The 25,393-nt window shown below is 55.9% G+C and overlaps 3 protein-coding genes across 6 annotated transcripts; 1 reads left to right on the plus strand and 2 right to left on the minus strand.

Moving 5' to 3' along the window:
- Positions 1-1,420: 1,420 nt before the first annotated feature.
- On the minus strand, positions 1,421-18,245 carry OCRL (OCRL inositol polyphosphate-5-phosphatase). 4 transcript variants are annotated; one of them, XM_071757821.1, is made up of 24 exons: positions 17,925-18,245; positions 17,731-17,810; positions 17,147-17,226; positions 16,647-16,685; positions 15,883-15,990; positions 15,689-15,784; positions 15,161-15,278; positions 14,914-15,075; positions 14,628-14,729; positions 14,062-14,176; positions 13,397-13,513; positions 13,082-13,269; positions 12,170-12,281; positions 11,025-11,134; positions 9,946-10,081; positions 9,040-9,150; positions 8,607-8,772; positions 8,176-8,411; positions 6,218-6,241; positions 4,024-4,143; positions 3,734-3,818; positions 3,302-3,429; positions 2,482-2,593; positions 1,421-2,401 (listed from the first exon to the last, which is right to left on the minus strand). In XM_071757821.1, exons 1-24 carry the CDS (start codon positions 18,192-18,194, stop codon positions 2,277-2,279), a joined length of 2,940 nt encoding a protein of 979 aa, XP_071613922.1. In that variant the 5' UTR covers positions 18,195-18,245; the 3' UTR covers positions 1,421-2,276. The 4 variants fall into 4 exon arrangements, with proteins under 4 accessions (XP_071613922.1, XP_071613921.1, XP_071613923.1 ...); XM_071757820.1 differs by having other exon boundaries at positions 15,883-15,993; XM_071757822.1 differs by lacking the exon at positions 6,218-6,241 and having other exon boundaries at positions 15,883-15,993.
- Positions 18,246-18,267: 22 nt separating this feature from the next.
- On the plus strand, positions 18,268-22,797 carry ERCC6L (ERCC excision repair 6 like, spindle assembly checkpoint helicase). Its single transcript, XM_071757819.1, has 2 exons — positions 18,268-18,490; positions 18,740-22,797. Exons 1-2 carry the CDS (start codon positions 18,384-18,386, stop codon positions 22,542-22,544), a joined length of 3,912 nt encoding a protein of 1,303 aa, XP_071613920.1. The 5' UTR covers positions 18,268-18,383; the 3' UTR covers positions 22,545-22,797.
- A 1,059-nt stretch (positions 22,798-23,856) lies between these two features.
- On the minus strand, positions 23,857-24,936 carry PIN4 (peptidylprolyl cis/trans isomerase, NIMA-interacting 4). The gene is made up of 4 exons (XM_071757824.1): positions 24,832-24,936; positions 24,559-24,629; positions 24,270-24,389; positions 23,857-24,029 (listed from the first exon to the last, which is right to left on the minus strand). The coding sequence occupies exons 1-4, from the start codon at positions 24,869-24,871 to the stop codon at positions 23,871-23,873; spliced, it is 390 nt and encodes a 129-aa protein (XP_071613925.1). The 5' UTR covers positions 24,872-24,936; the 3' UTR covers positions 23,857-23,870.
- Between the last annotated feature and the right edge of the window lie 457 nt (positions 24,937-25,393).

Consider the following 25,393-nt stretch of genomic DNA (forward strand, 5'->3'; position numbering starts at 1 on the left):
AATAATTTGCCCCCATGCCCTGCCCTCGAGCTCCTGCATGCAGGACAGGCAGTAGGGGGTGGTCCTGCAGCCCCCACCGAGGAGCCCCCGTGCCCCACGGCCCCGCCGGGCATCGCCCAGCACCAAGCGTGGGGGCTTGGGCTGTGTCCAGGGGTGCACAGCTGAGCCCTGACCCCAGCCCTCCAGCGCCAGCCTGCAAGGGGGGGCCCAGGGAGGACCCCCCGGTTGGGCTGCAGCCAACCAGCACTGGAGGAAAAGGCTCCTGGGCTGGGAGACCTAAGGAATCTCTGGCTTTTCCTGGCCTGGCCGGCTGCCCGCAGGCAGGTGGGAGCTGCTGGGCTGCACCACGCAGCCAGCACCAGCCCTGTGTGGCACCAGAATGGGTGCTGGGACACGAGGATGGCTCTGGGGACAGGGACACGGGAAGGGAGAGACACAGCTGGAGCAGGGGGAGAGAGATGGGAACAGGCTGAGCTGTGGTGAACTCACAGAATGATTTTGGTTGGAAAAGATCTGCAAGACCATCAAGTTCAACCATTAACCTGGCACTGCCAAGGCCCCCACTGGAGCCCTCCAGGCCTTGGGGACCTCTGGATGGACAGGGCTCATCTGGGGACAGCAATGGGTGTCCAGGGTGTACACAGGGCACTGGTCCTGACAACATCCCCGGCTGAGCCCCACTACTCGTGGCTGGGACACTTCTGGCCCCACTGCTCCCACAGGGGACATCACTGGCACCCGTCCCTCCTTGGTGTCCAAGGTGGGCAGGAGGGGTGTGTGATCCTCCACGTCCCCCTCAGGGCACACAGCAGCATCCGACAGTTCCCAAACACCCCCAGGGACCCCTGCCCGAATCTGGAGGATGGGCAGGTCTGTCCTTCAGCCTCAGCCCTGGGGAGCACCGAGGCTTCGCGCTCACTCCGGCATTTCCGCCGGCAGCGGCAGGAATGTGGAGGTTTGGGGAACAATGCCGGCACCTTGCGCCGGTCCCCTGCGTGCCGGTCCCGGAGCAGCTGCCCGGGCAGGGCTCTGCTCTCAAGGAGCGGGCAGGAAGCAGATGGAGATGACACCGGTGGCCGCTTCCTCCGGCAGGACGCGATGGCTTTCTCCAGCGCTGCTCCTGTCACCGAGCCAGCGGGGCTGCAGGGACCCCGGGCTCTGCAGCATCACTGCTTGGAGCTGCCCAAGCCCTGTGCCCAGGGCTGGCACTGTCACCACGCTGTGCCCACTCTCCCCATGCTGGCGTGTGCCCATCGGGCAGCCAGCACCATTCCCCAGGTGTCAGGAGCCTGCGAGCTGCTGCCCAGGAGCTGGAGCTGAACCAGGGGATGGGGAAGCTCTACCATAGTCCACAGGTGGTGGGAAAGCCCCAGGAAAGGCTCAGCTGGCCCTGGGAGTGCCTGAGGTAGCCCACAGAACCTGGCACAACGGAGGTTTATTTGGAACGAACCGTTTCCCAATAAATTAGGTCATTTAAAAATTTGAAAAAACAGAAAGAAAAAAACCAAAAAGCAACAAGGTGGGGGAGCCCCTGACAGCTCAGCAAGCACACGGGGAGCTCCACACATGTGGCCACCTCCAGGCAAAACATAGGCACTGGTGAGGGGCTGGGAGTGCAGCCCCCTCCCCACATCTCTGGCAGTGGCCCCCTCAGCTGAGACCACCCAGCCCCAGCCCCTGGCTGGCAGGACTCTGCTTAGTGTTTGGTGGGACAAACCCCTCTCTCACACCCCCCCGGGGTGACCCCTCTCCGACTCTGGCACTACAGTCCCCACGTGCCAGAAAAACATGGCTCCCCCTACCTCCAGCTGCTCCCCTGGGCTTTGGAGTTCTGTCTCCTTTCTCCAGCCCCTACCCTCAGGAAGCAGCAGGAGGTGGGAATGACAGCATCCGAGCCGCCCGGTGCCACGGCCTGCCGAGAGCACCAGCAGTCTCCAACCCTTCCCTATGGGGGCTCCAGGGAGATGGGGGTGAAAAGGAGAGAGAAGCACAACTGGGGGAACTGGTGACACTGGCAGGGGACGGGGGGGGCTGCTGGCACAGTGCTCGGGTGTCCCGGAGCCACCCGGGTCCCGGGGCAACAGCAGGAGGCTGGCAGTGCAATGAGCGTGTGGGTCCTCTGCAGTGTGGGGCGCAATGTGAGGAAGGCTTGGGGAGCTCACCCCTTCCCCCTGTAAACACCTCCCTGGAGGAGCTGAGCGCCTTCACCCCTCTGGAGCAGGCAGAGGCCCATCCCTGGCGGGTGGCAGGGGACAGTGGTGGCACCCGTGCAGGAGTCACTCCTCATCCCCAGCCAGCAGGAAGCTGTAGAGGAAGCTGATGGCGCGCTGGCGGTCCTGCTGTGTCTGCTTGGCCACCAGGTTGGGCGGGGGGCGCAGGAGGAGGCTGGAGAACAAGGCGGCTGCAGGGGGAGGTGAAGCTGGTTACCAGTGAGGAGGGGAGACCCCAGGAGGGGCTGTGGCCCCAGGGGAGCTGCCTTACCAAGCATGGCGACGCTGACGTTGTTGTCTTCCGAGTATTTGAGCAGCTCCCGCAGGAAGGATATCAGGTACTGAAAGACACTGCGGTGGCAGCGAGGCAGCTGAGAAATCACCTGCAAATCAAACAGATGGGAAGCTCTCCCAGCTCACCCGGATGCAGCCAAGGCACCCTGGGGCACTCTTCCCCTTCCCCAGCCTCGAGGAACCTGTGTGACCACCAGAGCGAGCCACAGCCTCAGACAGAAATCACAGAATTCTTGAGGCTGGAAGGGACCTCTGAGATCAAGTCCAGCCCATGACCACCACATCAGCCAGACCATGGCACCAAGTGCCACATCCAGCCTTTCCTTAACCATCTCCAGGGATGGTGACTCCCACCTCCCTGGGCAGTCCAGCAACAAGCCACTAGCTGTAGGCACTCCAGGCACTCCTGGATAACTGCATCACCAGGTAAGAGCTGCCCCTGCCCAGGGGCTGCTTCCAGGGTGTTTCCAGTCAGATCCCAGCTCACAGCAGGGCCTCTAGCCCTCAAGACCAGTAGAAACTCTTCATTCCCTGAGGCTGCTCTTCCCCAACTCCTCAAGGGGACACAGGACAAGCCTGGTCACTCTTTGGAAGCCCCCCTGACAGCTAGCAGACACTGCAGTGCCGACCCCAGGGGCAGGAAAGCACTGCCAGAGCACCCAGTTCATCCTGCCTGCTGCAAGGAGCCTCTGAGTGCCTGCTCCCTGAGCTCAGGGGATGTGGGAGCAGGACCCAACCAGCCCCAGGGCTGAGGCAGAGCTGGTGGCAAGGGGACAGAGCAGGAGGCAGCCCCAGACCTGTCGGCAGAGGCGGCTGCTGTGGGAGCAGTCCAGGCACCTCTGGTACAGCTCGTAGCAGATGACGGGCTCTGGCAGAGCCTCCAGGAAGATGAGGAGTGCTTCAGCCACAGAGTGGTTACTGCCCGCTGGAGGGGTGGGAGTCAAGGGGCATGCTGAGCTGATGGACCCCTCCCTCCCCACTCTGCTCCCTGCCTCCCCCCCCACCAGTTCCTCAGCCTCTGCTTCCCCCCCACAGGTCTTGCAACCTCTCTGCCTGCCTAACCAATCCCTGGCACCAAAAACCTCCTTCTGCTCTGCTCCATCCAAGGAAAATGCTGCTCCACCAGCCTGCACTGCCTTTGCCCACCCTCTAGCCCCACACAAGTCCTCAGCTCCATCAGCCCCTTCTCCAGACCATGCTCCTGGGAAGGGCAGGCACAGCAAGGATACGGATTGTCTCAGGGATACTGGTGTCCAGGCAGTCAATGATCTGCTCCAACTCTTCTTGCATGCCTGGAGATTGAAACAGGTCCTCCTGCAAAAAACAGCACAGGGATGGACAAAGTCATCTTCCTCACAAAGGCTGAGGCACGTAGTGACAGCTGGGTACCCCCAGCCAGTGCCCCAAGCACAGGGAAAAGCCTGTCCTGTAAATACCAAGCTGGAGTTATCTCCAGCTGCTGATGGAGGTCACCAAGCTCTCCAGAGCTTCCCAGCATGGCAAACACCCTCTGCCTCACCTGGTGACAGCCATGCTTGAACAAGTGGTCCACCAACAGCCAGATCTCCTTTGGCAGCTGCAGGGGCATCTCACTTGCATCCCCAGGGTCCAGGGAGCCCATCTGCAGGAGGGATTTCTCCTGGGGGCAAAGAACACACAAGATCTCAGGGAAACCTCTGTCCCTCTGGAAGGGCCTTGGGTAAAGAAAGCCTGGAGAGGGGAAGCAGCAGGACCTGGGACTCACCTGGCCCTTACAGCCCAGAGCCACAGCTCCATAGGTCCCAGCTCCACTCCCTCCCACTGCCCCACAGAACAACCTGCCTGGTCCACCACCAAAGTGCCCAAGGCTCAGCCCCACCTCAGCAGAGCCCCCCCTGCCACAACAGCACCCACAGGATGGGTCTCCTGCTGCCCAAATCACAGCTCCCACCCACAGCTGATGCTCTGGAGCAAGATGAGTCCTTCTGCTGCATTAACTTCCACATTTCAAGTCCAATCCAGCCACCATGCTCAGCTCATCCAGCTGATCTCCTCTGGATGCAGAGCTGCAGAGCTGAGGACATGCCCTCTGGGCTCTCCACCAGCCTGGCTCTCCCAAGGTTCTGTCCCCATTTTCCTAAGGAGAGCTCTCTGCTGAACAGACAACCCTGACACCACTGTCACACTGTCCTGCTTACTCATGTGAAGCAGCTGACGAGACCAACTGCTCAGGAATCTCCATCGCACCAATCTTTAAGGGAATCAATGTTTTATAGGGTTTTTTTCTTTGCTGTTTTTTCCTCTCCCTGGAGGAGGAAGCCACGCGCCGCTCTCCCGCAGCACATGCAGCAGAAACACCCCGAGCAGATGGGCAGGAGCAGGAACACCAACCCAAGGACACCAGCAGAGAGGAGCACCACCAGCCCAGCTGCCAGCTCAGTGACAACTGTGACCCGTCCCTCTGGGGCACAGAGGGTGGCTCAGGGCCAGCTGGGGCTGGGATCACCTTCCCCCGGCACACCCAGAGACCTGGGAGGCACAGAGGGAAGGTCTGGAAGCAGCACAGGAGGCAAGCACCTCACAGCTCTCCTCTGAGAGGGGCAAGGTGGGAGCTGAAGACCCTCTTTGTGAGCCAAGGGCAGCAGAAAACCCCCAGGCCAGGGCATGGTGGCACTGGAGGTGAGAACTGGAACAGCACCAGGCTCTGGCAGGGCTTTGTGGGGACCCCCACGGCAGGAGCCCCCCCAGCTGCTAGAGCAGAGAAGGCTGGAGGAGGAGAAGGAGGAGGAGAAGGAGGAGGAGAAGGAGGAGGAGCAGGGCCTTGGTTTCCCGTGCACCGAGCGCCCTCTCCTGCCGCTGCCAGGGAGGGGAGAGCAGCACAGCCACGTCCTCGGGAGGAAGATGCTCTGCCATGTACCCAGCGGGCAGGCACCAACCTCCTCCCTTCTCCGCTGCCAGGAGGGGGCTCGGACCTTTTAGCAGCTCAGCACCCGCGGTCAAGCCCCTCTTGCAGAAGGGAGGGACATCATTCCCTCTCCTGTTTCATCCCATCGCTGGAGAGGGAGAAGTCCCCCAGCCCTGCACAAGTACCAGCTCAAACAAGTCACCAAGAGCCTGAGCAGGCATGGGGAGGGCAGGAACAAGCTGCCACACGCATCTCCCACCTCCTCTTGGGATGACAGAATGGCCTCTTGCTTGGCACAGAGCACGACTGCAAAAGCAAAGCAGCAATCCTGCTCCAGCATGGGTGGCTGGGAGAGCCAGCAGAGCACAAAAGGTCTGTCTGCCTCAGCCCCCAAGGACACAACAAGATGGGAAAGAGCAAAAGGCTGCAGTTTTCTAGCTCAGCCCCCTCCCCACACATCTGCAGAGGGTGTGATGGTGAACTCCTTACGTGCATGGTCAGAGCTAATTCCAGACTGCCAAGGGTTGCCAAACTTCTCTGGAAATAGCTGTCACTACTGCTAGGATCAGGGCAGTATTTTTTCCTCTCCCCAGGCAAATTTGGTGAGCTTGCAGCAGCTCAGCTGGACTGGCCCATCTGGGCTAGGGGGTCACTTTGTGCTCCCACGTCCTCTCTCACTGAGTCCCCAGCTGTGCTAAGAAGCTTTGCTGGAACCAGTGCTCCCCCCACACCCACCTCCCCTCCCCTCTCCCCCTGAAGCCAAGGGGAAAACTCTCCTTTCCAAACAAGTCATTGAGGAGCAGGCTTCCCCAGCAATCGCTCATGTTACCTTTTCTAAGAAGCTGTCTTCTCCCTGAGAGCAGTGGGGAAAGAGAGAAGAGGGAAAAGTATGGTTAAGAGAGAGAACTCACCCCCAGACCAAGTAGAAACCTAATTTGCATCACAAGAACCCACTGAATGCCAGGTCCTGCAAACATTTTGCTGACACAGCCAAAAGTTAAACCTGTGGTGAGAGATTTGCCTGGCAATTAGCAAAAATCCTGCTCACATGATGCAAAACCTTGTCAGGATTTCTACATACTCCTCTCCCAGGGGCCTGGCAGCACCTCTGCTCACTGCCCAGCAAACTGCCAGGCCACAGGCAGGTGAGATGTGTTCACCAGGAAGAAGTTGCCCCTCCCTGAATCTTCCTGGTCAGAAATAAATACCCCTCTACTATTTCAGGCATCTTCCCTTGTGAGCAGGCCAGAGAGGAAACATCCATCAGGCTCAATCTGTATTTGAGTGTGTGTGGCAGCTGCAGAGCTCACAGGCCCCCTAAGCAGCTTTGTGTATAGTCAGAGAAATGCTGGTTTGTGCTCCAAACCCCAGGCTGCTCAGCTGGCTCCAGTTAATAGCATTAACCCACTGCCAGGAGAGGCACACCACAGCCCCCCCGGGCTGCAGGGCCAGTCCTGTTGGGATGCAGCACCCCTGCACCAGCACAGCACACCATGGGGTTAGTGGAGCCTGCAGGAGGACAGGGAAGCCAGGCTGCCCAAAGGCAGATTTGGGACATTGACATTTCAGGGTGGGAAGGACCAAACTGCACTCAAGGGCTGAGCAAGAAACCCATCTGGAGCCCCCACAGCACGGGTATGGCTTGGGAGAGCAGCATCCCCTTCCCAGCCCTTCAGAGCCTCCTGGCCTTAGCTCAGCCACAGCAGCCCAGGCTCTGGCAGAGCACACTCACTCCCAGCAGGAGCTGGCACAGGTTCTCCAGGTGCAGGGAAGGGTGGGCAGAGGCCACAGGAGAGGGGCTTGTTCCATAACAGGGGGTTATCACCCACCTGCTGCCCACCACCCACCTCTCCAGCACCATCAGCTCCAGGAGGATAACCTGCTCCTGACAAAGACTCTTCCAGAAGCTTTTTAAAGCCCACAGCAGGATCCCAAGAAAAAAAAAACAAAAAACAACAACCAACAAGAGGATGAGGCTCAAATACCAAAATCCCAAGGGTGAGGTGCTCCAGGGTCAGCAGCTTCTCACTGGAGAACTAGGAGAGCTGTTTCCCAATGAGCTCCCACCTACACTTTGCTGTCTTGCATCCAACTGCCTTTCAGCCCCTTACCAAAGAGACAGAAGGTGACTAAGGGACCCTCTCAGGTGCACACAGTGGCTCCAGAATGACAAATAATGATGCTAGGGACCAGTGAAGCTTGGGGAGAAAAACAGTCTCTGTCCCCCAGAAGAGTTTGCACACGGGGGCCAGAAAGCCTGCCAGACTGGTCATTTGCTGAGCTGTACTCATCAGCACACCCAGCAGCAGCAAAGTCCTTTCTTTGGTCCTCTTGCTTCTGCTCAGCCTTCCTCCCCTGAGCAGTGTGAATGCCTCAGGCATCCAGAAGGAAAAGGATCCTGGAGCTCTGTCACTGCAGAAGAAGCCTGGGCACCTCGGAGCGTGTCAGTCACACCTCTCAGTGTCAGTCACACCAGTGCCACCCAGCTGAGCCTGCCAGCACCAGCACGGCAGGAACACAAAACACAAGGTGATGGGATCACGTTTCTGTCCCACCAAACCATATTTAGAACCTTCTCAGAAACAGATAAGGTGGAAGCTGGCAAAAGCCACTGGTTGTGGTGGAGGAAACCAACAAAAGAGCTCCTCAAGCTCTGAAACGAGTAAATCAGCTCAGAGCCAGCAGTGCTGACCCATGCTGAAGGCATTCCTTCTGCTTTTAGGAGTAAAGGGAAGGGAATAGGTTCTCTCTCTGTGCAGAGAGCTGCTCCAGAAGGCTGCTACTCACCAGGTCAATGAGCTTGGTGACTGGAACTTCCCGGATCGGCCGCCTCATGCGACACAAGGTCTCCAGGGAGGTGCCAAAGCAGCTGGGCAGGTAGGTCCCACTGATGGTGAGGAAGTAGTCCTTCCCTCGGTCCAGGTGAAGGACAAGAATATCCTCAATTTTATCCTCGCCAGAGTTCAGGAGGGTTACTGAGTCCTTACTGACATACACATCTAGGGAGATGTCTGTGCTCTCATCTGCAACAAACAGGAGCTCTCAAGAACATACAGTCTCCAAAAGGGGTGTCAAGGGCAAACACACAGCAGCAGAGACAAGGACCACAAAAATGAGAAGAAACAGACAAGGACAATTGCAAAGGGGAGACCCAGGGAAGAAGAGAGATAGGGTGGCAGTCTACAGCAGCACACTGCAGAAACCATGGTGAAGCTCACCTGGTTCCAAGTAACCTTCACAAGGCTCAGCCCGCAGCCAGGGCTTGCAGTAGTGGCTGTCATTGAGCTTTGGGATGAAGGAGAAGTGACAGGTGACCTGCCCGTTATTGGTGATCTGGAACTTCTGCTTCTGCAGCTGACGGAACTTCACATTCTCAAACTCAAACTGCAGAGCAAAGAGGAAACAGATCATGTCAGTGACACCCAGGCTGCATGGCAACCTGCCACCCAGGAGTGCCCACGCAACACACAACCCCTGACAGGACACCTGCCAAGAAGACAAGATGTCCCTCTAATCCAATTCCTGACCATAACAGGAAAAGTTCAATTTCCTATAATCCAGTTTACTGAATCAAAGTCTTCAGAAGCATTTCTAGCACTTCTGAGGCTGCCATGTTTGGGCAGTGGACAGGGACTCAGGTTTCATCCTCACTTCTCTCCTGCTCAGCTCCAGGGAAGGAAGGAAGTCATTCTCCATTCTGTCCATTAAACGCACGATGTCCTCAAACAGCTTCCGATACTTCTGCTCATCCACAACCTTCACCTGTGGGACATCAGGAAACACTCAGCAAAGTTTCTGACCAGCTTGCACAGGAACTCTTTTGGTCGTGAGTAAACTGCAGAAGCAAAACACGTCTCTAAGCACTTGCCACGTTCAACTTTACACATATTTTACCCCTAGAGAAGTCACTAAGGTCTTTCTGGATATTGATCACACTGCTGGGAGATCACTGGGGGGAATGTCTGTGGGACAGCTTTGTCATCCCATGCCATTACTCCTGGTTCTCCAGAGGGGGAGGAGAAAAGTTCTTCTTCAAGGAGACCTGAGTTACTTGGGGAGCAGGTGGTACATGAGAAAAGGACACAGACCATCTCTACCCTGCAAGCTGGGAAACCCAGACCTACTGCCAGCCATTCCCCACCAAAGACACTGAGATGTCAAACAGTGCCACACGCTCTTAACACACCTGAGGCAACACTGCTGCAGCAGGCACAGCCATTCCCAGGTCTCTGATGTGCCTCCTTGTGGAGGAGAGCAAACAGTAGCTCACCCACCCCAGCACCAGCTACCACAGGTTCCAGCCCAGGAGCTAAGCAGCACTGTTGGAGCAGTCCAGGGGAATGCTGCTCTGTCTGCCCCATGGCCACACCTGCTCAGGTCATCTCCAGCAGCCCTGTGCCACAGCACTGTCCCCATGCTACTGACACACCTTCCTTCTGTTGACTCTGTCTTCTTGCAACAGCACCAACAGAGGCACCTGGCTGTGTAACCACCTCCTGGAGGACTGGAGGACAACCCTGGGATCCCCCCCTGGCACAGAAAAAGCCACCAAGTTACCCCGATGCGGAACAGGGCGCTGACAGGCTTGTGGTCACTTGTCTTCATGTCCATGTGGCTGCAGTACCGCAGCTGATGGATGTTCCCTCCTCTCCAAAGGATCCGATCACACCACGCTGGCACACGACACTTCCCACTGCAAAGAACCAGGGTTACCAGGAACTCCAACAATCTTAATAAACCACCCAAGCTGTTCCACCCCCACCACCAGTGCCTGCACCAGCAGTGATGGGATGAACGCCTGTCACTTTCCTCAGCTCCAACACTAGGTTATTTCTTCTGCTCTCTTCCCCCTTGCCTGAACAATAGCTGAAATTCCCATCTTTTCTAGAATCAAGAAACAAAATAATCTCAAACAAGGCAGTTCCCACAGCCCAAAGTAGAATCAAGAAACAAAATAATCTCAGACAAGGCAGTTTCCACAGCCCAAAGCCACGTGTACTGGGAGCCAGGCTTCATTAGTTTCTTTTGCTGCCAGGTCCTTCTGCCCACTACAATCTGACCCATGGCTTATTGTTTCCACTGCGTGAAGTGTACTCAGCTACTACTGTTGTGTTATGAAGTCTGAATCCTGGGTTATCCTGTGCTGATTCACGTACACAGGCAGAGGAAAATCCAACTGCTGTGTGGTTTGAAACTTCTTGGGAGCTGCTCTGTTCAGAGCAAGCTTCTTCATAACCATCTGCGGAGGCATCACGCAGCGAGCAGGAACCACCACTGCTACTGCAGCAGGTCTGCAAGTCAGGGGACAGGATGACTCAGAGAGAGCATTTCCTTATCTCTTCAGTGTCTTTTTACACCCTTTGCCTCTCCCAGTAGCAGAACATCCCTCCAGTGGCCACCTGTGAGGTCATTGCTTCACCCTCCTTCATCTGCTGGGATGGGCAGGAGGGGAGGCTCAGGGCAGGGGCTGGTCAGGGCACACAGGGTCTGCTTGTCTCAGAGAGCAGGGGAATGGGAAGAGCACAGCCTCACCTGTGCACTCCAGACACCACCAGAGCACTGAGAGGTGCTACAGGACCCAGGAAATCAAGTTTTGTGAGATAAGCTTTTTATGTCATATGTAGATATGTCCTTACCTGGAGTCCCAGCGATCTGTCTTGGAGTCATATTTATACGTGGGGATGAATTTAATTTCTCCCTCAGTGAAATCTGCAAATGCTTTCTTCTGAGTGCGCTGAATATTCAGCTAAAGCAGAAAAAAGAACATGTTTAAAAACAAACAACACAGAACCAGCAAACTACCCCAGACACCCCCAGGCACGGAGCAGAGCAACTGCAACCTGTGGCCATGGGATTCACCAGACATCCCCAAAACTGCCCCCTTGGTCTCACACCTGTAACCAAGGTAAAAATGCAACACATCAGTGGGACATTTTCTAAATGGACTGAACACCATTTGACACAGAGCTGCTTATCAGAACACACAGGCAGCATAAAACAACAGTTAAGGGAAATACTAATTGCTTCACTTGTGCTAAATGCCTTCATTAGTTTGCAGGCTTGAGCATCACCATCATTAATATTTCACTGCCAATCATTTTAACAAAACCCTCCAGGTGTGAGCTGGCTGACAACCTGACACTACTTTCCCTTTCTTATTTACTCTTCTGAAAATGTCCTCCTTGTTCTCACAAGAAGCAAAGCTGAAGCTGTTTCCTGCATGAAGCCCTGCAGCACAGCAGGGATGAGCTGAGAACAGAAGCCATCAGATTTACTGCTAAACTGTGGGTGGGAGATGATGTTACACTGCTGCTGGTCGTGTTCCACAGGTACAATCCCTCACCTCAAAGGCAGATCTGGGGCTGCCTGGGTTTTCAGGGAGCTCCGAGGACACATTGAGTGGGGAAAACCCCAGCTCTGGAGGGAGGCCAGGCTGGCTGAGCAGAGCTGGTCTCCAAGCCAACACCTCTCCCACAACACTGATTACAGCAGCTTTTGATGCTCTTGTTGCTCATTCCTATTTTGAGCTTGTAGTTTGTACGTAACAGAGAACTCTTTGGATGAGATGCAAAGACAATGCTACAGTAGCTGCCCTTAGCCACGGTATAGAAGACAACCTGGTATTGTTAGGGGACACCAGTTAGGGCACCAGAGCCCTGTTTGGGGTCTGTGTCTACAGACACTTGTTGCAGAGCACATGCCAGCTCCTTCCAAGCACAGGCACATCTCAAACCAAGACAACCTGACAAATAAACAGCAAACATAAACAGAGTTCACTGACCTGGTCGTATGTCAGCAGTTTCTGAAGCTCGTTCTTACTGATAAGACTTTTCACCTCACTGGCATCAGGCAGACAAAGCCTGTAGTTCAGGTCTCCTAGCCAGATGACAACACTGACAACACAGAGATGGAAGAGAAGAGGCAGTGGTTAGCATCCCAGGCCACGCAGGGAAGAAGGGGTGCAGGAGAAGGGATGGCTGCTGGCTGCTGATTAAGATCAAGACACATGGAAGACAAAAGGAGACATCAAAGCTTTAGTCCAACAGCAGAAAACAGACCCACAGCCTTCTGTTACCAGCAGCTAAAGAAACACTGCTGGTATTCACCCTTCACTCCATAAAGGTTTCATTTAAAGATTAAAATCTAAACCCCTCTCTGCTATCAACGCTCTTCCTGTTTGTAGTCAGACCTCAGAATTTCCATTAGTGGATTATCAAGGATAATCTAATATTTGAAGTTTTTTCTGTACTAATCCACTCTACATTTTATTTTTTTTAACGGTTTAAATATTAACTACGTAAGTATTAACCATTTGCATCAGAAAACTTAATTTATATGATTTGTTGAATCCATGTTTGAGTTGGGTTATTCAGCTTTGTGGTCATCTCATTAATAATTAAAAAAAATAATCAAGTATTGCCTGTATATCATCCAATTCAATTAAAAAGAAATGGAAACAGCAATCACCAAGTGCCTGTTATTCAAAAAAATCCTGAGCAGCACAGCCTCTGACCATTCTGCTGTCTCTTTGCCTCTCCTGCTCAAACTCCCACTTCCCACCACAAAAACCTTGGCTTTCTCTCCCAGATGACTGAACCACAGAACTTACCCACACAGATCTCCTGTTGCTGGGATTCCGACCCGATGCGGATTATTCAACACCAGAAGGGAAAAACCAGCAAAACAAACTTACTCGTGTTTTGTGATGTTGAACTGAGCCAGGCTGTCATCAGAGGTGACAAAACTCATCCGAGCACAGATATCTTTGTAGTCCTGATTCCGGCGCTCGAAGTCCTCCACGTGAGCGGCCAGGTGGGAATTGACGATGCAGAAGGTGGTGTTGTGGAACACGAACCTGACAGCCACACCACCCTTGTTGCCCTGGGGAGAGCAGGGAGCCACAGACCTCAGAGAAGGCACCGGGGAGGAGATGGGGATGGCAGAGGAATGAATCCAGACTGTGCTGCTGCTTGCACGGACGCAGGGAAGCGCCGAGCGGGTGACTCACCATCTTTCCCATGATCCCTGTGCCCACAGACTCTGTCATGATCTCTCTGATGTTGCTCAGCTGATCCTTCCTCGCAAACACGAGCAACATCATCCCAACCAGACGGACCATTTGCACCTGCAGAAACACAGGGGGTCCCCAGAAAGCTGGTGGAAATTCAGCTTGGATTCCCTGCCTCTCCGGATGCACTGCTTCTATGGCCCCAAAACAACCCAAATAAAGTCCTCCTGACACAACTGAAGAAACTCTGCCCCAAAGCAGCAGCCTCTGGAAGATTCTGCCTCATAAATTATCCTGTTCCTTTAAGGAAAAGCTATTTGTTTAATTTACTAGCTAAAAAACCTGTAGTATAAGGGTGAAGGGGTAACACAGAGAAAGAATGGGAACCTGCTGCGATGATTCGATCAAGCAGATGACTTTTCTGACACCTACCTCCTATTTTGTGAAGTCACTTTAACCCCCAGCTTTACAAATCACTACTTGGAAATACAACAGACTCTCCACATTTAGTGTGGCACAGGTGCACACACCTAGCACACTCCCCTGGGTTCCCCAGCTGCTGCTCTCTGGGCCAGGTCAGGAAAGTGGAAGCCCACTTCCCCTTCTCCTCCCAGTCATGCCAACTCTGTGACAAGACCCCACAAGACTGAACAGAACTAACTCACTTTCTTATATTTGGCCTTAGGGTGCAGGGACTTCTCCACGGCAGCCAACCATTCCTGCTCCTTTACAGAATCAAGGTAGAAAAATGCCTCTGTGCTGAGGTCCAGCTCCTGGAACCTGAAGAACCAAACCACCTTAGCACCCCCCATCTCCCACAGATAAACCTCCCTCCATTTGAAGCCTCCAGCAACAGCTCTTCTTGGAAGAGATGCTCCTTGTTCCCACTTGCTAAATAAAGCAGCAGGATTTCACCACTGTGCCTCTGAGACCCCACTGCAATGCCCTCAGCAGCCACCTCTCTGGGCAGTCTGCCTGTGGGCAGAGGACAGCAGAGGGCTCTGTGAGTGCCTGCAGGAAAATCTGGTTTGTTATGTCACACCAGCCTCGTTTAACCCAATACTCTGCCTCATCCAAATGGCCCTTCCCTTCAGACAGCTCTTCAGAGACACAGCTCAGCTTCAGAAACCTCTGAGAACATGATGGGAACTTAAACACAGCCCACCAGTATCCAAGCAAGAGTGACAAGAAACCCAGCACCCTGAGCAGACCCGAGGCCCCTGCTGCTCACCCGATGCAGTAGAAGTCAGGGGGCTCAGCATCACACACCAGCCAGGGCTCCAGGCTGCTGTCTGGAGACTGCCCGTTCACATTCCATGTCCCCACAAAAAACCTGCAACACAAAAGCAGCCCAGCTGTTAGAGAACAAACACAGTAACAACCACACCAGCCCAGCACTCTGCTGGGAGCAGGCAGAGGTGAGCTGTGGGTGTGCTGGGCTACACCAGCTATGGGGGAAACCAAATTTCTTCTGGTCTTGGTCTCTGCACACACTGCTCCTCAGGCACAGCTCTCACCTGAAGTTGTGAAGGTTGACATATGCCTTCTCTCTCTTGGCAAGCAGATGTTTGATGAGGCCCTCCCTCTGCCCCGACTGGGTGCTGGGGAAAAACATTTTGCGCATGGTGTTGGTGACTTTTGGCTGGTCTCTTGCTGCACCTTCTCTCTCTCGGAGAAACCTAGGAAGGAAGCAAGAGCAGAATTAAAACTGGTTCTGCTGTCTAGGTAGAGAAGGAAAAAACAGGAACAGAATCCCCACATTACTTATTCTGAGGCACAGGAGGAGGGGGACGTTCCCGGCGAGATCCTGTTTGGTGGTTTTGCATGTTTCTTTTCTCTTCTAGGCTCAGGGTGTTGAAGTCATCCTCAAACCCCAAAGCTCCTGTAGTGAAAAAAACCCAAGCAGGATGCCCTGAGAAAGCACTTAAAACAGTTCAGATGAAGAAGGAAAAAATGTGACTCCACAGAAAGTGAAAAAGCAAGTTATAATGGCAATCTATCAGCACTGGTGACTCGGGGCATGAGAAAGGGGCACTAATCACAAGTCAAGGCAGGAGTGGGTTTAACACAGACAAACCAAGGCACCAGGCAGGAGACAGCACTCAAGAGGGAACAAAAGGTCAAGGGCAACAGAATCCAAGGACAGAAACGTTTTATTTTGTTCAGAGAGCTGTGAAGTGAGAGAACAGGGCAGATGGCAGCCTGCTGAGAGCAGGGTCAGACACAGCTCCCTGCCCCAGATGCCCCACTGCTGCACAGACCCCAGAGCACAGAGAGGTGACAGTTCAGTACCTGAAGATGAGGCCTGTGATAGAGATGGGAAGCTCCTCTCCACCTGATGCCAGCTGGTTGAGTCTTTTGGTTCAGGAGGAGAAGCTTTCAGGTGGGCTGGAAAAAAAAAAGAAAAAAGGAAAACAACACAGTCCTGTCAGAAACTGCTGGCAGTCAGAGAGCTTCACCACCAACACAGCAGCAGCTCTCCTCACCTTCCTGTATGCTCTGCACTTCTGAGAGGAATCCTAAGCACCGCTCCTCGTCGGGGATTTCAAAGAGCCGTGCTGCAGTCTCCTCTCCCTGGATCCGGACCTTGCAGCCTGCTTCAGGCACAAGCACAGCTCACTGAGTCTGTCAGGTCAGGGGGAGACTGCCCTGAGAGTCACCAGGCTTTGGGTATCCTTTGAGCTCACCAATGAAAGCCAACTTCCAGATACTGTTTCTGAGGGAAATCTGAACCTAAGCAGGTTCAGAGACACCCCTCACCCACCCTTGGGGTCTCCTCAGTCATCTTCTCCCAATTACAGGAACATTTCTCCCTACTGTGATCTCACACAAGAGAGCTCGAGAAGCAGTAAGAAAAATGTACTGAAAGGGAAAGCAGAATTGGTGACTAGACAGAGCTTTGCCAACACCAAAACAGGCAGCTGGTGGTAACCCGGGCACGGGGAGAGAATGGGAGATGAGAACAGTCCCGAGCACAATGTGGGGCCCTGGGAGAAGATTTCAGCAGCTGAAGTTTGACCAAATGCCAAAGCTTCGCTGTGGGCACTTGAGGGCTTGTCTGTCACAGCACTGACTGCCCAAAGGAGCCAGACAACAGCACCAAAGGAAACACAAGCCCTGCTTGATCAAAGACACGCACAAGGAACAGAGGAAGACAATGGAGTAGTAAACCAAGGGTGTGTCAGCACCCAACAGGCAGAGTGTTTCCTGAGAAGAGCCCAACCCACACCACTGCAGGTAAGAAACTTACTGTTTGTAGCTATATCAATCAGCAGAGTTTCTTCTGCCTCTGGAAAACAAAAAAAAACCAAAACCAAAACCAAACCAGGATTAAGAGAGTTCACACCAAATGCTGCAGTAACTGAGTACTCAACAGAACATGCTGCCTGCTGCCAGCCACAAAGAGTCCTAACAAAGGACCAAACTGCTTTAATTTGCATCTGCATGGATAATAACAGCTTGGGTAGAAAGAACAGCTGCAATAGCTGTATCTGGACAGTCCCCACAGTCACTGATCCCTGATGCTCAGAGTGCTGCAGCACCTGGATGGTTTGTTCCACATCAGTGTAGCTCCTTGGGGGAAAAGTCAGTCTGAAAACACAAGTCAGAGCTCATCCACACAGCAAAAATGGGCAAAACCAAACGGAGTTCCCCAGACGGGCAGGAGCCCAGGAAAACGTCCTTGTGCTCCCCACTGTATTTCCCAACAAACAGCAGTGGGTTCCTGCCAGCAGCCCTGAGCCCACTCACCTTGCACACACTTGAAGCGGCTGTTGATGGGAATATACTCTGGATCAGAGTTTTCCTTCTTCTGGGAGTGGATAACTATCCTGGAGACAGAAAAAAAAGGATGGGGAAACCCCAGGAACACCTTCCTCCTGGGACAGAGGGGTGAGTGGAGTCACAAGAGCCGGGCTTGCAAACAAACGCAGCGCTGGATTTCTATCGCTGGGAGAGGGGAACAGAAAGCGGGGAAAGGGAGAGGGGATGCGGGTGCGAGCGGTGAGACGGAAAGCGCCGTTCGACCGTCACCGGTGCAGGGCCGGGGGGCGGCGGCCCCGGCTCCTCCGCTCCCGCTGGAGGCAATTCCCGAGGGGCACCTCTGGGGGAGCGGTGGCCCCAGCCCCAGCCCCCGCCCCGGACACAGACCGCTCAGCGGCCCTGGACACCCGGTGCGGGCTCGGCCACCCGGGGGAAGGGAAACCGGCCCGAACCCCGCGGCGGGAGCACCGGCCTGACTCACCGGCCGGACCGGCCTGGGCGCGCCGCCTCGCGGGACAAACACACCCAGAGAGTCCCGATCCCCCCCGGCCCCGCCGTGGCCCGGCACTCACCCGTACCGGCCGCTCCGCCGGCCCAGGCTGAGCACGCACGGCTCCCGCCGCCCGTCCCGCACCTCCGCGCCGGTAACGCTCTGCGCCCGCAGCTAAGGAAACCGCCGCCGACTGCCCTCCTCCCCACCGGCCCCCCGCCTGCCCGGCCCGGCCCCTCCCGCCCCTCCCGGCCCCGGGCAGGTCCCGGTGGATACGAGGAGGCCGCAGGCCGCAGCGGGCGGCTCCATGGCGGCGCCTCGGTCTCCCGGAGACTCCGCGCTGGTTCCCGGCGCGGGGCAGAGAGGCGCCCGCCGCCCAACACTGCCCCCTGCCGGCGGGAGGACTGCCCCCCTCCGCCACAGGGCAAAACGGCAGCGGGGGGGCGGGGCGGTACCGGAGGGGCGGGACAGTACCGGGGCGGTACCGGGAAGGCCCGGCGGGGTCTGAACAGGCTTCTCCCGGGGTTCAGGCCCGTCTCCCGCCATAGCGGGTACGGTTGGACCGCATGCCGGTCCGTTGTGCCCCCCGGGCAGGGGGACGACCGGCGCAGCGCCGCCACCTCAAGCCGAGACCCCGCCTTCCCAAGCGCTCATTGGCTGCGCGCCTCTCCCCGCGCTGTCAGTTAGCCTGAGGTCCCGCCTCCCTGCCGTGCTGATTGGCTACGCGCCCCTCTCATGTGCATGTGTGCGCGGGGCAGGCCGGGAAGGGCGGGCGTTCGAAGCGGCGGCCGGAGCGCGGGGAAGATGGCGGGGCCGGGGGGCGAGGAGGAGCGGTATCGGCGGTGAGCACGGGGACGGGGACGGGGGTGGCTGGGGGCCTGGGGCGGGCTAGGGTGGCGGGCGGCCTAGGGGCACGGAGGGCCCCGGGGAGAGTGGTGGGCTCGGGGGCGGGATGAGGGTGCGGAGGCCCCCGGGAGCGGGTGGGCTGCCGGGGCGGACCGGGGGGAGCGGTGCTGAGGCTGCGGGGAGCGGGGCGGTGGGGGGAGCGTGGGGGGTCCCGGTGCGGTGGATGCCCATGGTGGGTGTCGCAGGTTGGTGGTGGGAGCCAAGGTGGCAGCGGGCGAGGGGGAGCTGGAGGAGGCCCTGCGGCTGTTCCGGTTGGCGGCCGCCATCCGTCCCAGCGAGAAGCTGCAGAGCCGCATCCAGCGCGTGGAGGAGGCGCTGGCGGAGATGGAAAAGCAGGAGCTGCAGGAGGAGGAGGAGGAAGAGGAGGAAGGCTTCGTGGACGTGTGCGGCAGCGGCCTGCTGCTCTTCGGGGAGATGCACGAGAAGCTCTTCCAGCACCAGCGGGAAGGCGTTGCCTTCTTGTACCGCCTGCACCGGGAGGGCCGGCCCGGGGGCATCCTGGCGGATGACATGGGCCTGGGCAAGACCGTCCAGGTCATTGCCTTCCTCTCGGGCATGTTCGATGCCGAGCTGATCCAGCACGTCCTGCTCATCATGCCCACCACCCTGGTCAGCAGCTGGCTGGCAGAGTTTGCTCGCTGGACGCCCGGCCTGCGCGTCAAGGAGTTCCATGGCAGCAGCAAGACGGAGCGCACCAGGAACCTGGAGAGGGTCCAGCGGAAGAACGGCATCGTCATCACGAGCTACCAGATGCTCATCAACAACTGGAAGCAGCTTGCCAGCAGACACGAGCAGGAGTTTGTCTGGGACTACGTCATTCTTGACGAAGCCCATAAAATCAAGTGCCCATCCAACAAAACAACCAAGTGTGTGTACGCCATCCCCGCCAGGCACCGCCTCCTCCTCACGGGCACCCCGGTGCAGAACAACCTGCGGGAAATGTGGTCCTTGTTTGACTTCGCCTGCCAAGGCTCTCTCCTGGGAACAGCCAAAACTTTTAAAATGGAATATGAGAATCCTATTACCCGAGCCAGGGAGAAGGATGCAACTCTAGGTGAGAAAGCGCTGGGGCTGAAGATGTCTGAGAACCTAATGATGATCATAAAGCCGTATTTCCTCAGAAGAACCAAAGAAGATATCAAAACCAATCAGGCTGACAAACCAGATGCTCCTCTGCCTGAGGATCCAAGTGAGAACAGTGCTCCTGTCATGCCATCTCTCACTAGAAAAAATGACTTTGTCGTGTGGGTGTACTTAGCACCAGCACAGGAAGAAATCTACAGGAACTTTCTGTCTCTGGATCACGTGAAAGAGGTGCTGATGACAACCCGATCGCCTTTGGCTGAGCTGACAGTCTTGAAGAAGCTGTGCGACCACCCTAGACTTCTGTCTGCACGAGCCTGCATCCAGCTGGGCTTGGAGGAGGAGGAGTGCTCCGGGGGGGATGACAGGAGCGAGGTGGGAACGCTGTCAGGTGCTAACAAAATAGACCATCTCTCAGCTGAGACCCTGATTCAGGAGTCTGGGAAAATGCTGTTCCTCGTAGGACTCCTGGAAAGACTGCGAGAAGAGGGGCACAGGACCCTGGTGTTTTCTCAGTCGAGGAAGATGCTGGACATCCTAGAGCAGGTGCTGTCTCACAGGCAGTTCAGAATCATGCGTATCGACGGGACAGTGACCCACCTGAGCGAGCGGGAGAAGCGCATCAACGCCTTCCAGAGCAGCAGGGGCTACTCTGTCTTCCTGCTCACCACGCAGGTTGGGGGCGTTGGCATCACCCTCACAGCAGCCAGCAGGGTGGTGATCTTTGATCCCAGCTGGAATCCAGCTACAGATGCCCAGGCTGTGGACAGAGCCTATCGGATTGGGCAGAAGGAGAACGTGGTAATTTATAGGCTGATCACCTGCGGCACCGTGGAAGAGAAAATTTACAGGCGACAGGTCTTCAAGGACTCGTTAATAAGACAGACGACCGGGGACAAAAAGAACCCGTTCAGGTATTTCTCCAAACAGGAACTGAGGGAGCTCTTCACGTTGGAAGATACTCGAACGTCTGCGACTCAGATCCAGCTGCAGTCTTTGCACGGCACCCAGAGAAAGAGCGACCTGGAGCTGGATGAACACATTGCTTACCTGCACTCTCTGGAAATGTTTGGCATTTCCGATCACGACTTGATATACACGAGGGAAATAGCTCACGAGGAGCAGGTTGAGAGCGAGGAAGCCCATCAGTACATTCAGCGCAGGGTACAGAAAGCTCATGAGCTCGTTCAGCTGGAGTCTCAGCTCCGAGATCAGAGGATGGAGGGGATCAGGAATGCCTGTGGAGAGATGTGGCAAAGACCCCCAGAACTGGTTTCCCAGCCAAAGAAACTGTCACCAGGGTTAAACAACATAAATACTTCTGTTTCACCACCGGTAGCTGATCAACACAAAAATGACAAAGTTATTGATCTTACAGAAGACCAACATGTCCAGGTTCTTGATGTCAGCTCCAAAATGACAAGTCTGACTATTGTTGACTTGGATGAGGAGAAACTGGCACGACGTGTGTCCAGTATGGACACGGAGGTGCTCAATACCAGCAGGACAGTGAAAGAATCCAATTTACAAGAATCGGAGCATGACCTTGAATTAAGTGTTATAATATCATCACCCCAGCTTCATCCCCCTGAGAAAGAGAGTCTGAGTCTTGAACAGCAGCAGCATTCCCATGTGAGTTCAGACAGCTTGACCAAGGCAGGGGATGGCCTGTCTGGGATTTGTCAGCATTCCTCTAGGGAGTCCAGTGTGGCTGATGATCCCAAGAAGTTCAGAGATGCAGAAATGTCAGATCAGGTGCCTGAGCCCAATGCTGCCTTGGGGACAGATGAGAATGATGTTCCTGAGCCCACTTTATCAAATGCTACCCCAGAAATCCATGCTGGGCTCCAGAAGTCTGATGTGCTGGAAGGCAGCTTGGAGGATATGTCTGTGCAGGATCAAGTTGATTTCAATCTGGTTTTGGAAGAATCTGATGAGGGATGGCAAGATGCCTCAAACAGGGAAAGATCACTGGAGAACCCAGAAAAGGAGGGCTTCCAGCTGAAAGCAGAAAGTTTTTGTAAATCTCCAGCAAAACTTTGGCCAAGTGAGAAGGGTAACTGTGGGCAACACCATCACAGTGCTGAGGAAGAGCCAAGTGACTCCCCGCAAGGGAGTGAAGTGTCAGAGCACAGCAGTGGTGTCTTTGCTTTTGGTAGAAAGAAATGCTTGAGAAGAATTGTTTCAGACAGCGAGGATGAAGACCATTCCATCATGATCTTGGAGGAAAATGAGTCTGAAAAAAGGCCCTCTCCCTTGAGCAGCCCCAGGCACCAGTTCCTGGAAAGAATTAGTGCATCCACTCCTAAATGTGACAGAGGTACAGCAAAAGACATCTTCTCTCCCCAGCTAACCAACAGTGGTAGCAGGTCTACTGCTTCCAGGAGATCTCTAATCAACCAGGTGATGGATGAGGTTGAGGATATTGGAGAAATCATGGGAGCCAGTGGTGAAGAAGAGGATGACAGTGATGAAGAGCAAGATGACCTGATGGAAGAAGAAGCTGAAGAATGTAGTGGTGAATCTGCTGAGCCTGAAGAAGAACCTGCTGGAGAAACACTTGATACTGAAGAATCCTTCCATCTCAACAGTCTGGCCTCAGGGCACTTGGAAGCAGATGAGACAGAGTCATCTCAGGAGGAATCCACTGGTGATGCTGAGCTTCAGTCGGGTGAGCAGATAGAGTACTTCACCCAGGAAAGTGCCTCTGAAAAAGGGGTTGGTCAGAGCTCCTCCCCTGCTGTAGGTGATTACAGTACCTTGGTAGACAGTGGGAAGAAGCTGAAGAATGATGGAAAGCTACAGGAGGCATTGAACTGCTTCCTGCAAGCTCTTGACATAAAAAGTGGAGATCCCGAAGTCATGCTTATGACTTTAAACCTGTACAGGCAGCTAGCCCAGAAATGAACTCTCTAGCCCTTTATTTTGTAGCCTGACTTTCCCTCATTAATGTTTGTCTGAGCCACCTGACTCTGAACTAGCCTAAGGCTGATGGAAATCACAGACACATCTTTCATGGTGACTGAACAATTCAGCACCTCCTGTGTGAGGAAACAGTCTGGGGATCTTGGGGGGGGGTGGGAAATTTTCACTGTGCATTCACAAGGGTGAGGACAGTTCATGTTCCAGTCTGATTATTTAATAAAAATTTAAAAAAATCTTATTTCTGAAGTGTCTAAGCTCCTCTCCTAGCTTGCAGACCTGGCTCCACCTTTCTGCCCTTCAGTCTCTGCCCTTGTCCTCCCAAGAGTAAACTAGTCTGCTGTATTTGAATCCTTTGTACTAGTGGGGAGACACAACAAACACAAACCATGTTCCTGTTACTAATAGGTAGAACAAACTCTGGTACCCTGGAAACAAATAGTTTATTAATAGAGCATCCCTTAAATGAGGCCACATCTGCTCTTGTACCCCCTTTCATAACAAAATATTTATAAATGAGAGCTTTACAGTCACCCGTGGGCCTCTCTTGAGCTTTCTCTTCTCAAAACAAGCACTCCCGAGCGGGAGGGAAGGAAAAGATCTGCTCTGGTTGGTTCTCACCTCCTCCTTGGTCATGAGCTTGGGAAGGGATCCTCTAAAAACAAAGCCAGAATCCATCAGTAGAGACATGGGGGGCTGGGTGCTGTCCTTGGGCAGGAAGGGGATTACTGTGCTGGGGTGGTTGTCACCCAAGATCCATGAGGCCTCAGACCTCCTGGGCTGTCTCATCTGCACCATCCACGCTGTGAGATCCTTCCCCCAGCTTTGGGTGGATAAAGCAGCTCTAGATCTGGGTAACTGCAACTCCTTCCCCAGATTCCCATCCTGCCACTGCCCAGCCAGGTGCCTCCAGCCTCCCCTGACCCACACCTCTGCTGGGTGCTGGCAGGAATGACCCCTGCCTGGGGCACAGTCCCACCAGTTCTAGCTGTCATGTCACCTCTCTACCCAAGGGACTGTCCTGGTCCAAGTCTAAGCACTGAAGCTGCAACTACCTCAGGAACTATTTTTTTTCAAACAGGATTTGAAGCCTACTTGAAAAGCTCTGATTTCCCTCTCCCCAGGGAACATGTTACCTCTCTGGGTAGGGCCCTGTTCCCTACCAGCTGTACCCTGTGAGTCCTGCCACGATGGCAGGGGCTGTGGCTGCCTCTGAGCATGCTGCTGGCTACGACAGACTCACTCTGAGGTCAAGGTACCTGGGAAGCTCCCAGGATTCAAGCAGCCAACACGGTCATGGTCATTAGCATTTTATTTTCTACCTTCCACCATGATAATGTGGTACCCGAACTTTGTTTTGACTGGGGGGTCTGTGTACACTGGCTTGTCCATGCTGCTCACGGGCAAGGCAAATGCTGCTTCCTGGAAGGGTCCCACCATGGAGCCTCTGGTCATCCAGCCCAGGTCTCCCTGGAACAAGGAACCATCAGGGTTAAGCTCTGAGAACCTCACTGCACCACTGGCTTTGCCAGCAAGAGGGTGGGCAGCGGGGCAGCCAGGGAGGGGCACAGACCCAGTACGCTGCAGCTCTGCCCCCTCCCCGAGCTGCCCAGGGGCTCTGTGCCCACCTCTGCTGCCACTCTGCATTTACAGCCCTGAGGGCCAGGACCAGGAGCCCCGTGGCCACCATCCCAGCCGCACAGCACCTACCCCCTGCCTGGCCTTGTCCTCGCTGTACTGCGAGGCCACCTCGCTGAACCGCTGCCCGGACTTCAGCTTCTCCATGGCCTCCATGGCTTTGCCGTGCTTCTCACACAGGATGTGACGGACCTGGCAGGAGGGATGGCATTGGCACCGGGGACTGTCCCCAGCACCCACCCAGAGCCACTGGGGAGCGAAGCGGGGCCGTAGTGGCCGGGACGGCTGCCCCTGGGCCGGGGCAGAAGTGGAAAGACCCCTCCATCACCCCCCAAGGGGACCCCACCACCCCCGGGCTCACCTTCACGGCGTTGCCGCCTCCCTTCGGGCCCTGGGCTTTCCCCTCGCTGCTGCCTCCGCCGCTGTCTGCGCCTGCGAAGGCAGCGCCCTGAGACCGAGACCGAGACCGAGACCGAGACCGAGACCGAGACCGAGACCGAGACCGAGACCGAGACCGACCCCGACCCCGACCCCGGCCCCGGCCCCGGCCCCGGCCCCGGCCCCGGCCCCGGCCCCGGCCCCGGCCCCCACCCGCCCCGCTGCCCCTGGGCCTCCGCCCCGCCACCCCGCTCACCTTTCCCCGCCTTGCCGCCTCCCTTCCCTTTCGGAGCCATTTTGCCGCGGAGGCTGCTGGGCTCTCCCCGCCCCTGCCAGGCCCGTCCCAGCCTACCGCCCCGGTACCGCCCCAACACCGCCCCGGTACCGCCCCAGCACCGCCCTAAAACCTCCCCGACACCGCCCCAACACCTCCCCGGCACTGCCCCGGTACCGCCCCGGTACCGCCCCGACACCGCCCCGGCACCGCCCCAACACGGCCCCGGCACCGCCCCGGTACCGCCCCTGCTCCCGCCCCGGCCCGCGGCCCCAGCACCGCCCCGACACTGCCAGGGGTCCCCGGCAGCACTGGGGCCGGATGAGCAGGGGTTGCGCTCGGTACCCACGGGTGTCCCGTGAGCCCACCCAGAGCTGTCCCCACTGCCCACCCAGCACCCAGGGCTGACCCAACACCCACCCAGGGCTGTCCCTGACACCCAGGACTGTCCCCAGGGAGCTGACCCAGCACCTACACCCAGGGATGTCCTTAAACACCCACCTGCCCTCCTGGGCCGCCCCCAGCACCCATCCCACCCGCTCCC

This window comes from Heliangelus exortis, chromosome 14, assembly GCF_036169615.1.
Source record: "Heliangelus exortis chromosome 14, bHelExo1.hap1, whole genome shotgun sequence".
In the NCBI taxonomy this organism is placed as follows: Eukaryota; Metazoa; Chordata; class Aves; order Apodiformes; family Trochilidae; genus Heliangelus; species Heliangelus exortis.